The sequence below is a fragment of the Hylobates moloch genome, unplaced genomic scaffold (assembly GCF_009828535.3).
Source record: "Hylobates moloch isolate HMO894 unplaced genomic scaffold, HMol_V3 SCAFFOLD_15, whole genome shotgun sequence".
Lineage (NCBI taxonomy): Eukaryota > Metazoa > Chordata > Mammalia > Primates > Hylobatidae > Hylobates > Hylobates moloch.
The window spans coordinates 78,408,940-78,421,539 of NW_026652290.1; the positions used below are offsets into that span (position 1 = coordinate 78,408,940).

Consider the following 12,600-nt stretch of genomic DNA (forward strand, 5'->3'; position numbering starts at 1 on the left):
CACCTGTGGTCCCAGCTACTCGGGAGGCTGAGGCAGGAGAATGGTGTGAACCCAGGAGGCGGAGCTTGCAGTGAGCCGAGATTGTGCCACTGCACTCCAGCCTGGGCGACAGAGTGAGACTCCGTCTCAAAAAAAAAAAAAAAGAAAAGATGATTGCTTTACAAGGGTAAGGAATAGTTCCTACCACTTCCTACCACACAGTATATAACATATTACTCATGAACTACTTGTTCTAAACTGCCGGTTCTACTTATTACGTAGTAGTGTCAGTGACCAAAGAAATGCTGTTTGTGTAAGTTTAATTTTTTCAAGTTAAAACATGTAATATACAGAATACTGGTACATGGTACTTTATAGCTTTCATGACAAATTTTAAGAGATTACTTCAGCCCTGCATTTTAAGTATAGTAGGTACTTCTGTCCCTGCTCTGTAGATGGGGAAACTGAGGCTCAGATGTCAAAATGAGCTGGCCAAGGTCACTTAACATCTGATGTACCACTTATTTTTTAAATAGATTTTTCTTCTTCCTGGTAATTTTAATAATTTTACCCACTTGATTTGTAATATATTTGATTATACACCATAGGTTGTTTCTTCTATTTACTGGCTAAAAAAACCGTAAATTTATAAAAAACTCTATCTTGCCCAGGCTGGCCTCCAGTGCTTGGGCCCTTGTCATTTTGGTGGCAAACACTTGTGAATGACTTCCTTTACAGGAATGTCTTTGTTCTAATTTTCCTATTTTCTTTAAACAAAATAATTATATAAAGCCATCTCAGATTACCATAATTTGGAGAAATATTTATAGTGATGCAGCTGAATTATGTGTTTAATAGATACCACTTTTAAAAAAATCCTATTTGTGGCATGAAAAATGTTGAATAGAAACATGTCTGTATGTGAGATAAGGAAATAGTTTTAAAGGAAAACCTTAGGATCTAATTATGAAAATACCTGATTAAGCTGGGATTTACAAATGAATTCTGTTGCCATAGTGTAGTTTAAAAATTTTTAGAATAATTATAAGAAAATCAGTAGGAAATTGCTTGAGGAATAGTTCTTAGTGGGCAGCCTCCCTCCTTTTGCTGTTCCCTATTTTGACAATCTATTTTGATCTTCAAAAATCATGAAAACTGCCCTTAAAACAATTATCTTTTAAAAAAATGAGTGTTACAATTAAGAAATGCTTATTTCAGGAAAGCCAAGCAGGTACTCTTGTAAGTACAAAGCCTGACCCATCATTAACAGTCCTCAAAGCCAGTCCACATTTTAATTTGCTGATGGCATGCACTTCTTGATTTACATAACACGAATAACCAAGTGTTCCAAGCCGTTACCCTTCATTAGACAAAATTTTTTAACATTTCATTTTTGGCATTCTGTTGGAGGTGAGGTGTGACAGCTGTTTAAAGAATGTGCGTGGTGGTATGTATGTGTTTGAGAACAAAGAGCCATACTGAAATTACAAAATGATTAAAATACAATTTAGTAACCCAAATTGGAATCTAGCTGGGATTCATGAGGGATTACTATTCTCCCTATACTTTAACAGTGAGCTTTTTAAACAGAGTATAGGGACTCATACTTTGCCAATGATTAGTAGACTGTCAGCATGAACAGAGGAAAGAGTATTATCCTAAATGTTTACATAGGGTAGTAAATGAAAACTACTAAGGTAAAAAGTTCAATGCTTTATGTAGATAGTAAACTATGCATAGTATTTTATTTGTAACCCCATATGTTAAGAAGGGACACTGTTAAAGTAACAATCATTTAAAAGTAACAACCAACAAACTGGTATTTAATTTGGTATTTTAAATAGTTAAAAATCAAATGGAAACAGTGTCTAAAGTCACTAAGATAATTCATAACAAAACCCATTAATCCAAGCTCTACTTATTGTAAATAGAATTCACCATGAGCTAACCTAAAATGTACCTGTGGAGATAAAACAAGAGTGTAAGTTAGCAAAGTATTAAATAAAATTTCAGGGAGCCCCTAAATTTATTTTTAAGAACTTTAGAACTAATTCTCTACATGCAAACACTGATTAACTCAAATATCCTATAAGTTCATTCATACATGGCCTTATTTGTGGCAGTTTATTTGTATTCACTAGCAAAATTCATGTCAGTAAAATATTTTTGAAGCAGTTTATTTCCCAGATATTTCACTAGTTTGAAATAGTCATTTCAGCGATTAGTCTGAATTTCTATTGAAGCCTAAGCTTTTAATGAAGACATGTTTCCGAAAATAAGGCAGTTTTTCTCTAGTCTGCTTATGAATAGAAAACAAATCTTTGGTTTTTAGTTAAAGTGACAGGAAGGTTTTTTGCAAAAAGACTAAAGAACCAAAACAATTAAAAAGCTCTTGATAAGCAATGGGGAACTCCAAACCCATCAAGGTCAGTAGAGTACCTAAGGCACCTCAGCTTCAGATGCGACAGTCATCTTTGCTTAGAGTTCTGATAATCTATATACATGATTTTTACCATCTTGAGAATGTGAAACTGAAAAGGTAACATCCAACAATGATTACTGTGAATAAGAAAATTATTGTGATAAATGGGAGAGATGTTGGAGATCTCTGTTCTACCTCCCATATTTATAATGAGGAAACCAAAGCCCAGTCAAGAAATAGGTGACACCAGTTTGTGCTGACAAATTCCTAATCTGTTTCTGTTAGGGCAGGACAAATTCTAGACTTTTAACATTGAATTAGTAAACCAAGTGTGAAGGGTTTTAGAGATATGAATTGGAGCCCCCTCTCCCCAAAAAAAATCCTCATAAATCCCCAAAGGCAAGTTGGAAATGTATAATAGTTTACTGTTGTAATTCGTTTATACCATGTGTTGGACAACTTAGCTAATATGTTAATTGATTTATACAATTCTTTTCAATTTTATCTAAAAATAGCAGACCAAAATTAAATAAGAAAGTTACATAAGATTCCATTTGAGCATACATAAGGCCATGATACTTTAATGTGAACCACCATTTCTTGGAAGAAAGAAGACATCCAAATGTCCGATTCAGAGAGAAAGTTCCTGGCCAGTCATCCAGTAGACTCTCTCCACTCTTCAATGGGAAGGTGATGCTTATATTTTTAAAAATCTCTACAAAGCTCACATACAACAAGACAGTACATCCTAGATTTGTGACTGATATGAGCATTTAAGGCTGTCATTTTCAAGTATAAAAGTTTAGTGTTCCATTACCCAATCTGTGCAGTAGACATAGCTATAAGCTCAAGTCATGTGAATTAACAGAAGCCCACCAAAGACATTTAAAAAATTATAATTTAGGCAACAGCAAGTTTAAATGTAGGAAAGGCTAGAAAAAAATGTGTAGATGAGATTGTTTCTCTAAAATGCATTAGGTTGTTCACAATGAAGCTTTGTCTAACACCATTATCTGATGCATGGCATATGCAATAAGGCAGATCCACAGCAGACCAAACAAGGAAGCTGAATTAGGTAATAGAACTAGTAATTAAGATGGTTCACCTCTAACACAGTTCTGTGGCCTGTTCCCCCCAGAGAAAGATTAGAAATGGCTCCAGTGTACCAAATAAGCTTCACAGAAGAACATGAAAATTTTTCTCCAACTTTTTTTTTTTTTTTTTTTTTTTTTAAGCAGAGCCTTTCACTTAGGGACCAACTGCTTGTAGATGAAATAAATCAACATTAATTACTTCTAGCCTAATGTAATATGGCTGGAGAAAATGGGTCTCTGGAAGCCGGTATTTTCTTTAACTTACATTCTAGGTGTGTATGTAAGTTGTCGCTCTGTAACTTCTGCTGTGGTTCCAACATCTATATCTGAAAGGTGGGAGCAGCTGCTCTGTTACAATTTTCATGTAACATGCTTGGATTCTAGGTCTTTCCTCTTTAACACAACTTAAAGAAAGTTTCTTGTGGTTTGGTCAGCATACACACTTCTCATTTCATTTGATGTACACAGCCAAAGTGGGAATTAAAAAAAAATTACCAACTAGTTCAGAGAGCTAAATTGAGTCCAGCATTATGGCAAAGTCTGACCCAAAATTTTAATTTGTAATTTTAGCCTGTGTCTCATGCACTTTGGGGAGCGTCAAACTAAGTCTACAATTGCCAGAAGCCTTGTTACAGTTTAATGCACATTAACTAAAATGTGTACATTTTTAGTGTTCATGATAAATGCAGTTATGACCTTATTACACTTTTGGCATTCTTTAAGAAAGCACATTAAGCTTTAATATAGAAATATTTAGGTTACACTTGTGCTCAAGTAATAAAACATTTGTTCTTTTTTGATCTCATACATTCTCTCCTCAGGTATGGCCCATCTCCTGTACGCTTGGAGCGACCTTTGGCTACGTGGCTGGCCTTGTTATTTCACCACTCTGGATATACTGGAATAGAAAGCAACTTACATACAAGAACAATTAACTGGAGCAAAGGGAGATATTTCTTTGTGCAGATTCTGTAAGGGCTGTGCAGAAATGTGTATGGTCAAAGCCAAGCAGTTCCATTTACAGCTCTGTTTTTTATGTAGTTACAACATGATGTGATTGTAGCTTTTTAAACTATGAAACCCCTGAGAGATTGTACCTTCTAGTTGAAATAAAGTATTTATAATAGATTGTGGCTTCAGATGCTGCTTACTGCTTCTTAAACCTTTAAGGAACATTCTTAATAAACTTTATAGAATTCTGAGGACAGGTTTGGTTTTCTTTCAAGTTTTGAACTGCTTCATTACCTATAAAAGGTCTAGGTATAGCTGTAGCATTTCATTTGCTTTCTGAGAGAAATGGACAGTTTCCTTGGCCACTGACGATGTTTCTCACGTAATTAAACAACAGTTTATACATCTTGATCCTATTCTTTTTTTTACAGTGTGTTTCTTTGGAGTTAAAATGGCTATGATAGCCTCATCAAAAACAGTCTTCAATCCCTTCTGGGTTAAAGCTGAACATTCCACATAGCAGCATGCTCCTATCTGGGAGGGAGAAAAAAAATCACAAATATATAAAATCATGTTTATACAATTGGCATGACGTAAACACATCATTATAAAGAAAATTATAAAATACAGCTATGCAAAAAGAATACATCATCCGTGTTCATAACCCCAGAGGGGATTTTAAAATACTAGTATATGTCCTTCCAGACTTTCTATGAAAAATTACTTCATTCACCACATATTTACTGGGTATCTACTATATGTCAAGCACTGTTTAGGTCCTGGGGATATGTCAACGAACTGAACGAAAGAGCAGAGTCCCTGCTATGTGGCATCCACATATGCTGACATCTGCTGGGTGAGAGGCACATGGGAGGGAATACAGAGCAGATGGTGGCAAATGCTGTGGGGAAAAAGCAGAGTGAGCGGGTGGGGGGAGTGCTGAGGACAATGGTAGTGGGGGTCCGGGGAGGCTTCTCAGTGGGGAAGTTTGAGCAGTGAGGGATACCTAGCGGAAGAGCTCCAGGCAGATAGATCCTGATGCAGGAGCATGCCTGGAGCAGTCAAGGAACAGGATCACACTGAGGATGTGGTATTTGAGCAGAGACCTGAAAAGAGTGAAAGAATGAATCATGTCCATAGGGAAGAACATTCCAGGCAGAGGGAGCAGCAAAAGTACAAAGGTTCTCAGGTAGAACTTTGAGGGAACAGCAAGGAGACCAGGAGGCCTGGGAACAATGAGTAAGGCAGAGAGGGAACAGAGGCTTGTAGGCCACAGTGCGGATTCTGAGCAGAGGAGTGACATGATTGCGCTTACATTTTTAGGACTTTGGCTGCTGTGTTGAGAACAGATGACCATGGGACATAGACAGAAGCAGAAAGGTGAGTTGGAAGCTATTCCAGTAAAGCAGGCCAGAGATGGAGGAGGCCTGAACAAGGTGATAGAGGGAAGAGTTAGAAAAAAGTGTCTGGATTCTGGATATGTTCTGAAGGTATGTTGTGCCAAAGGCTAGATGTGTGGTATGAGAGAAAGAGCAAGGTCAAGTATGACTTAAGGGCTTTTTTTTTTTTTTTTGAGACAGTTTCACTCATGTCGCCCAGGCTGGAGTACAATGGTTTGATCTCGGCTCACCACAACCTCTGCCTTCCGGGTTCAAGCGGTTCTGCCTCAGCTTCCTGACTAGCTGGGATTACAGGCATGTGCCACCACGCCCAGCTAATTTTGTATTAGTAGAGATGGGGTTTCTCCATGTTGGTCAGGCTGGTCTCCAACTCCCAACCTCAGGTGATTCTGCCCGCCTCGGGCTCCCAAAGTGCTGGGATTACAGGTGTGAGCCACTGCACCCAGCTGAGGGCTTTTGACCTGAGTAACTTGGAGGGTAAAAGAAGAATCATATCTTAGACATGTTAATTTTGAGATACTCAGCCACATAGATGGACTTGTTGAGTAAACAGCTGGATAACCAAATTGAGAATTTAGGAAAGAGGTCCAGGCTGGAGATGGAAATCTAGGAATCTTTGGTTGTAGACTGTGCGAGCTACAAGACTGACAAAAGCTCATTTAGGCCTAGGGAGTGTAGCTATAGAAGAAGACATCCACAAAGCCGGGGCCCCTCCAACCAGGGACCAAGGAGGTAAAGAGATGGAGCAGAGTCCAATGAGAGGGGAGAAAAACCAAGAGAGTCCAAGTGAAGAAAGTTTCAGGAAGGACGCAACTGTGCCAAATGCTGATGAGTCTAGAAATGAGATCATATTGTTTTACAACTACTTTTTTCCCTTTAACTACATAATAAATATGAAATCTTAACAGATAGTATGAAGTTTTAATAGATGCAGGGAATTTTTGCCATTATAAACAATTCAGCATCTTTGTAGCTCTCTTTAAGCACGTCCCTAATAATTTACTTTTATTATTAAACATTATAAATGGACAAATTATAATTTTATATATGAGGTACAAAGCAATATTTTCTCTATACATATACACACACACAAGTGAAATGATTAAATCAACATAATTAACATCTATCACCTTACTTATCATTTTGTGTGGTGAGAACATTTAAAATTTACTCTTTTAGCAATTTTGAAATATGCGGTCCACCATTTATTTATTTATTTACTTTGAGACAGGGTCTCACTCTGTCATCCAGGCTGGAGTGCAATGGCACTATCTTTATTTATTTATTTATTTATCTATTTATTTATTTATTTTTTATTATTATACTTTAGGTTTTAGGGTACATGTGCACAATGTGCAGGTTTGTTACATATGTATCCATGTGCCATGTTGTTTTGCTGCACCCATTAACTAGTCATTTAGCATTAGGTATAGAACTCATCATTTTTTATGGCTGCATAGTATTCCATGGTGTATATGTGCCACATTTTCTTAATTCAGTCTATCGTTGTTGGACATTTGGGTTGCTTCCAACTCTTTGCTATTGTGAATAGTGCCGCAATAAACATACGTGTGCATGTGTCTTTATAGCAGCATGATTTATAGTCCTTTGGGTATATACCCAGTAATGGGATGGCTGGGTCAAATGGTATTTCTAGTTCTAGATCCCTGAGGAATCGCCACACTGACTTCCACAATGGTTGAACTAGTTTACAGTCCCACCAACAGTGTAAAAGTGTTCCTATTTCTCCACATCCTCTCCAGCACCTGTTGTTTCCTGACTTTTTAATGATGGCCATTCTAACTGGTGTGAGATGGTATCTCACTGTGGTTTTGATTTGCATTTCTCTGATGGCCAGTGATGATGAGCATTTTTTCATGTGTTTTTTGGCTGCATAAACGTCTTCTTTTGAGAAGTGTCTGTTCATGTCCTTCGCCCACTTTTTGATGGGGTTGTTTGTTTTTTTGTTGTAAATTTGTTTGAGTTCATTGTAGATTCTGGATATTAGCCCTTTGTCAGATGAGTAGGTTGCAAAAATTTTCTCAACCTCCACCTCCTGGGCTCAAGTGATCCTCCTTCCTCAGCCCCCCAAGTAGCTGGGACTACAGGTATGCACCACCATGCTCGGCTAATTTTTTTTTTTTTTTGGTAGAGATGGGGTTTCACCATGTTGCCCAGGCTGGTCTTGAATTCCTGGGCTCAAATGATCCACCCACCTCAGCCTTCCAAAGTGCTGGGATTATAGGTGTGAGCCACCATGCCCAGCATCAGCATTATTAACTGTAGTTACCATGTTGTGCAGTGTTATCTCAAAAAACGTATTCCTCCTAACACTGTACCCTTTGACCAACAGCCTAATGATTTGCTTAGGATAAACTCTTACATATGGAATTGCTTGATCAAAAGTGTCCATGGTTTTAAGGATTTTGCATACTGTCAAGACTGCTTTGATTCAACGACCAATAGTACAACAGAGTGTCCATTTTACTACACGGGTATTACAATTAATTTCTCATTTTTTGCCAATTCTATAGGTGCAAATTGAGCTTACATTTGACTACTAATAAGTTTGAACATATTTCCTATCTTCAATGGCAATCTGCATTTTGGGGGGCGAATTTTTCATTGTTAGCCCATTTTTCTATTGGAATCTGTGGCTTCTGATTAACTCATATGCAAGAGGTTCCTGTATACTAAGGATGTTAAGCCATTTTTCTGCCATCCATCTCAGGTTACATGACTTTTCATTTTATTTCTGGCATTTGATGTGGTATTGTTTTTATGCAGTTAAATCATTAATATTTTCATTTATGACTTTTATCTTTATGACATTTAGAAATTCCTTCTCTCCCCAACATTATAAAATTGAATACATGGAATTTCTGAAGTGATTTGTTAGTAAAGCCATTTATTTTTTGCTTTAGGAAAAACTGTCCTCCAGAAAGTTTTCTTCCTTTTGCCTCCTGATACTACATTTTAAAAGACTATATATGGGCCGGGCACGGTGGCTCATGCCTGTAATCCCAACACTTTGGGAGGACGAGGCGGGCAGATCATGAGGCCAGGAGATCGAGACCATCCTGGCTAACATGGTGAAACCCCGTCTCTAAAAAAAAAAAAAAAAAATAGCCGGGTGTGGTGGCAGGCACCTGTAGTTCCAGCTACTCCGGAGGCTGAGGCAGGAGAATGGCGTGAACACGGGAGGCAGAGCTTGCAGTGAGTTGAGATCCCGCCACTGCACTCCAACCTGGGCCACAGAGTGGGACTCCATCTCAAAAAAAAAAAAAAAAAAAAAAAGACCATGTATGGATTCTGTTTCCACAAAAGTCCTATTGAAATCACAACATTTAAAAACTAGAATCCAATAATGTTAAGGCCAAATAGGAAAAAAGGGGAAAAAGTAAACCTAGCTTTGGGGCACAAAGGAAGATAAGCTACAAGGTATTGCATGCATCACTGTTATACATATTTTTAGAATTTTTGTATTTTCTATCCTCTTTTCATAAAAAGATTGGAGAAATTTCAACACATTTCTTTTCAAACTTAGTCATCATTTTTTGGTTTTAACCACAAATTTAAACTGTCATCCTAGGTGGCTCCACTGTCTAACTCAATGAGTCTTAAGACAGAGCTGATTTGGCACAGTGCAAATGTTTAAGTAATGAAGAAGGGTTGAAAGTAGTGACACGTATTTCCGATGCTTTTTTCCATATGTGACTTTTTAGGAAAATATCACTGGCAATGTAGCACAGGTGTAAGAGCCTCGGCTCAGGAGTCAGGCTTTGGACTGAAACCCAACTCTGCCATTTATTACCTGCAGGATCTTGGGTAAATTATCTGACATGTCCAAGCCTCCACTCTCTCTTCTGTGTAACAGGGGAAACAGACCTACCTCACTGAGTTCATGCAAGGATTAAATGAGATAATGCATGTAAAGCACCCAGCACAGTGCCTGGCACACAGTAAATGCACAATAAAATTAGCTTCTATTGTTATCTTAGCATCCTTTACATTCATGCTTAAATTCTGTAAGTGTTCCATTACCTCTTTTGCTAGTTTCTGTCCTTGTTCCACACATATAGGTTTTTCTTTCATATCATTCAGTCTTGCTAAAGTTTTGGGGTCATCTCGGAGATCAATCTAATTAAGAAAGGTCAATAATGTCCCATAATATTACAAATCTTTAAAGAAAAATCAAAGCATGTAATCCCACTTAATTCCCACATACCAAAAAAAGATTAAACAAAAGAACTTAATTTTTAAAAACCAGGAATATAATTGCTTTCTTTGGCACAATTTTTTCCAAAAATATGATAGAACTCATTAACTTGCAGCTGAGATTAAACACTTACATCATTTGCTCAGCTTTGGGACTGTTTGTCTGAGAGCAGCCCCTATGACAGGCCAAAGAACTTATTCTAAAATGCAGAAAATCAAACCAGACATACCTGAGTTCCTATTAATAAAAAGGGTACATTTGGTGCGTATTCCTTAAGTTCCGGTACCCACTCCTCTTTCACATTTTGAAATGAGGCTGGATTTACCACCGAGAAGCATATAAGGAAGACGTCAGTCATTGGGTAAGATAAAGGCCTCAGACGGTCATAGTCTTCCTGAGGAACAAAGAAAAGCCTCATTATATATTTACATTTCTATCATTTACTAGTAATATGTACATTAGATTACATGGTCAAAGATGCAAATTCAGGAGTACTCCACTAGTGGAATGTATGGCACTCTAAGTAAAATCAGATAATTCTGTTTTTGTTATTCTTCTTTGTGAAGTTCTGAACACCCATGAGGTAAAAAAAAAAAATGACTATCATTAACAATGACAATGAAAACTTTGGAAAAATACATTATGATCACTAATGCTGTCACTAAAAACATTTTTAACTAAAAAGTTTGCACAAAGAATTGAATATAGCTAGACATTGCCTAAGTATTATAATTTATAATAATGCATACTAAATATTTACTATGTGTCAGGCACTAGTCTATATGCTCTCTCATGGATTACTTATTTAATCCTTGTAACAACAATATGACACAAGTACCCTTAATCCTGACTTTCATTTGAGTAAACTGAAGCACAGAAGTTAAATTACTTGGGTAAGGATGTGTAGCCAGTAAGTCAAGGAGCTGAGATTCAAATCCTGGCAGTTTTTACTCCAGAGTCTATACTCTTAACCACTATACAGCTTCACTGAGACCTTCAAGCTTTGCTTTCCTTGTTTCTATAGTTTTATTAATTGTGTGTGTGTGTGTGTGTGTGTGTGTGTGTGTGTGTGTGTGTGTGTGAAAATTTAAAGAGAAACATATACAGTAAATACACCAAAATCCTCCTTTACTCTCCAACTTTCATTCCCTCTACCTAATATTTTCATGTTTATTCTTCCAGTTCTTTTTCTGTGCATGAATATACCAGTAACTGCACATATTCGTACATCTGTACATAAAATGAAATCATGCAGTACTTGTTGTTCTGCACTTTCTTTGTTTTGGACATCTTTCTAAATCAGAATACGTTAGACTACCATATCATTTTACACTGTTGCTTCAGAGTCCCCAGAACATCTATACTCCTGATGGTTATTTTAGTCTCTAGCACAAAAGGCAGTGAATATCCTTTTTTGCATAGACTATTTTATGTGACACAAAATTCTACTTATTTACATTCTCGAGAGTGAACAGAGTCCGGATTCCATTTTTGGCATAGCTAGACTCTCATCTGGTTTCAAAGAAACTTTATTTTTAGCCTGGGCCACCTCCCCTCTTAAATGACTCGTTTCACTACAGAACTACACAAATGTGGAACTAAGGGAATACTAAAAACATCATCTTCCACTTGGAGTTTCAGCAGTAGTATTTCCCTCATGGAACAATTTTCCTTTCATGCATTTTTCTGACATTTTTCATAATATAACTTTCAACTGAAGCATGTTAATGTCTCAAACCCTTGACTGGTGGGTAACCCTTTTGTTTTTCTGTGATGCTTTTGAAGGGCACAACTATCATCTGGAGCTGTGGGCATTAAAAGATTTCTCAGGTGTTGGCTATCACAGGACGAGAGGGGAAATGCCACCCCCAATCTTCTGCAACTTTTATTTTTTAAAGTGAACACCTCTAAATGGTTTTGATTAAAGCAGTGCTCCGGTGTTGAGAAATTCACAATGAAGAAATCAAATAGGGTGGGTATGAAACACGTTACACCCCCAGACAGTTACTAGAGGAAGACTTCTTGAAAATTTAACGTTTTTAAAATCAGCTTGTGTTAAACAGTACAACTGGGTGCCTTGTATGTACTTTCTGGGCTCTACTGCCTGTTTCAAACTGCAAGTCCATAAAAGAAAAAAAAAAAAAAAGAAACGGTATGTCATCTTAGCATCCCACCCAGCAACTCCACACTTCTGAGCAAACCTGCAGTTGGCATGGCCGGGAAATGGGGTGTTCTCATTAAAAAGCACTCCTCATCCATACTTGTATTTCCAATTTTCACAGAAATAGGAATGGGGATACTATCCCATAGGATTATGAGGAATAAATGAAATAATGCAACTAAAGCACTCTGCATAGCACCTGGCACATCAAAGAACTCTTTCAATGCTTAAACATAAATTCTTTATCCCATGGGAAACCAAGTCTCTTATTCCTCTGCAAACCCTCGCCAGGTCCCCTGAGTCCCACACTTGCTTCAGCTTTGCAGCTCCCTCCAATCACAGAAAAGAAGTCTTTTAGTAAGAAATAAAATCAA

At 37.3% G+C, this 12,600-nt stretch overlaps 2 protein-coding genes across 3 annotated transcripts in view; one reads left to right on the forward strand and one right to left on the reverse strand.

The window, feature by feature from the left end:
- The window catches only part of PIGF (phosphatidylinositol glycan anchor biosynthesis class F), a 36,174-nt gene extending 31,477 nt beyond the window's left edge, over window positions 1-4,697 (forward strand). For both annotated transcript variants that reach the window (XM_032178587.2, XM_058428148.1), the window contains exon 6: window positions 4,317-4,697. In XM_032178587.2, the coding sequence (XP_032034478.1) occupies window positions 4,317-4,430 (114 nt within the window). In that variant the 3' untranslated portion in view covers window positions 4,431-4,697. The remainder of the gene's footprint in view (window positions 1-4,316) is intronic.
- RHOQ (ras homolog family member Q) overlaps window positions 4,673-12,600 on the reverse strand; it is a 39,544-nt gene continuing 31,616 nt past the window's right edge. The window contains exons 3-5 of the mRNA XM_032178589.2: window positions 10,295-10,459; window positions 9,891-9,986; window positions 4,673-4,980 (exon numbers count right to left, since the gene is read on the reverse strand). Of these exons, the coding sequence (XP_032034480.1) occupies window positions 4,825-4,980; window positions 9,891-9,986; window positions 10,295-10,459 (417 nt within the window). The 3' untranslated portion in view covers window positions 4,673-4,824. The remainder of the gene's footprint in view (window positions 4,981-9,890; window positions 9,987-10,294; window positions 10,460-12,600) is intronic.